At 35.4% G+C, this 2,077-nt stretch overlaps 1 protein-coding gene across 2 annotated transcripts; it reads left to right on the top strand.

Annotated features, from left to right (window-relative positions):
* Nucleotides 1–650: 650 nt before the first annotated feature.
* LOC119643396 (PRADC1-like protein) lies at nt 651–1,803 on the top strand. 2 transcript variants are annotated; one of them, XM_038042747.1, is made up of 3 exons: nt 651–923; nt 1,097–1,268; nt 1,327–1,803. In XM_038042747.1, exons 1-3 carry the CDS (start codon nt 845–847, stop codon nt 1,619–1,621), a joined length of 546 nt encoding a protein of 181 aa, XP_037898675.1. In that variant the 5' UTR covers nt 651–844; the 3' UTR covers nt 1,622–1,803. The 2 variants fall into 2 exon arrangements, with proteins under 2 accessions (XP_037898675.1, XP_037898674.1); XM_038042746.1 differs by having other exon boundaries at nt 665–923; nt 1,016–1,268; nt 1,327–1,789.
* Nucleotides 1,804–2,077: the final 274 nt, after the last annotated feature.

Below are 2,077 nucleotides of genomic sequence, written 5' to 3'. Positions count from 1 at the left end.
AATTTATAAAAGTGCAAACTCTTACTCTCAGAATAAAGGTTCTCGATTACTTACAATCGTGAGACATTAAGAAGCCTACAAAGCAACATATCGTTTATCACTTCTATGTAAAGCAATCCCAGAGGACCGGTTTACGGTTCTCGCTATCAAACTATCCAAAGAGCAAAAGGATACGATCACATTCTGGGTGTATACTTACCATCAAAGGACAAGTAGTGTATTCATTTTATCAAAGCATTTACAACGCCCAGAAGGAAGCTTCGCACAAAGTATATGTTCTTGATCAGCATCAAATTGTAAATCGATTTAAGCATGTCCGTCTGTGTGTCTGTCCATCTGACTAATGTCTGCTGTAAACATCCTCCTGCCTGTGCAAAAATGCACAAAATTGACCACGCTTACTCAACATTATAGTGTATCAAAATTTAATTTTTTTTACTATCTTTATAACGCGCAAACACAAATTTCAAAAACCCCACAAAGTATATGAAGTTTCAAATTTGGATTACATCTAAAAACGCCCATCTCTGCAGCTCTGCAGCCCCTGATACGCAGCCTTTCATCCTATCGTCCTTTTGGATTGAAAATTTTGCTAGAAAAGAAATGCACCGAAATGACCAGTCAACAATAAGCAACATTTAAAACATTCCGCTCCGTTTCGTTTCCTGATAAATAGTTTTGCTGTTTTAAAGTTGTCAATTTCGTAAAGAAGGACAATGCCTTTTATAAATAAAAAAGTGTGACAAAGAATTTCATCATTTAAAGTAAATTTATACTAATGTAATAAAACAAATAAAATGTTCCTTTGCTCTTAATATAATCAACGGATGCAGAAGTGAAAGCTATGCTAGAAGACTATATCAATAATATACTATGGCCGTCGGTGGTGGTGGCAATGCTAGGGTTAGCCGCTGGTCTGTTAGGCAAGTCCATGCTTTTCGAATTTCATTTTGGAATTACCCGGTAGTTTTAGCAATTAGTTCATCAATTATTACTTAACGTAATTGTATCGCAGGCGATAGTCATCACCCACCACTTAATGATATTATTACTACACAAGATATAATAGCAGGCGATGTATTTTTTGAAATAACAGAGCCATTCCCGCTTGAATACACTTACCGGTTGCGACCAGCTAAGGACTTTGGAGCATCGTTTTCTCGACGAATGGAGGGCGTTGCACTAGTGCCAACGATTCCCGCAGAAGCATGTGCAAAAATTATAAATGCGATGGCATTACGCGGTAATGTTGCTCTTATTGACCGAGGGTAATTTGACTTAAACTGTGCACAAAGTACAAAAAATATAATTAGAAATTTCTTGCAGAGAATGCTCCTTTCTAACAAAGACAATTAACGTGGAAGTAGCTGGAGCCAATGCAGCTATAATCACCGAATTTAATAACGAATCTAGCGAATTCGATTATTACATAGAAATGATACACGACAACACAAACCGCGAAACCCATATTCCTGCGGGATTTCTTTTAGGCAGAAATGGCGTCGTCATTCGAAATACTTTGAAACGCCTAAAACGTTCACACGCCCTCGTCAACTTACCTGTCAATCTCACTTTCACTCCTCCATCTAAAATAAATCATCCACCATGGTTAGGTTGGTAGAGTTCAAGGTTACTTATGAACATCATGAAGATGAACATTGTTTTATCAAAAAAAGTCAGTCTAGTGTGTAAACCAACTTCGTAATTGGCATCATTTGATACCGCCTTTTTCAAACGTTTATGTTCGCCAAACCACACCTTGTTCACATAAATTTTATTACAGTTTAGATAAATATCTGCAAAAAAAAGGTGTTAATAGCGAAACATTCAAATATGTAAAAACTTTTTAAAAATTGATAGAGAAGAAGTATAGACAGTAGGCATCCATATGAATGAGTCATTAAAGCTATCACCAAAAATTTGTGAATCGTTACAAACTAATTTCACAGAACTCGTAAATATGAATAATATACATATGTGAATAATAAAAATCAAAGAACTTTTTTTTTATATAGATAAGAGTGGATTGCGTAGAGATTTCTTTTACTCACAAAATGAGAAGTCTAATAAAATACAT

This window comes from Glossina fuscipes, unplaced genomic scaffold (assembly GCF_014805625.2).
Source record: "Glossina fuscipes isolate IAEA_lab_2018 unplaced genomic scaffold, Yale_Gfus_2 60684, whole genome shotgun sequence".
NCBI classification, from domain to species: domain Eukaryota; kingdom Metazoa; phylum Arthropoda; class Insecta; order Diptera; family Glossinidae; genus Glossina; species Glossina fuscipes.
Note: the sequence above shows the minus strand (reverse complement) of the source record. Positions and strands in the feature narration are given on the sequence as shown.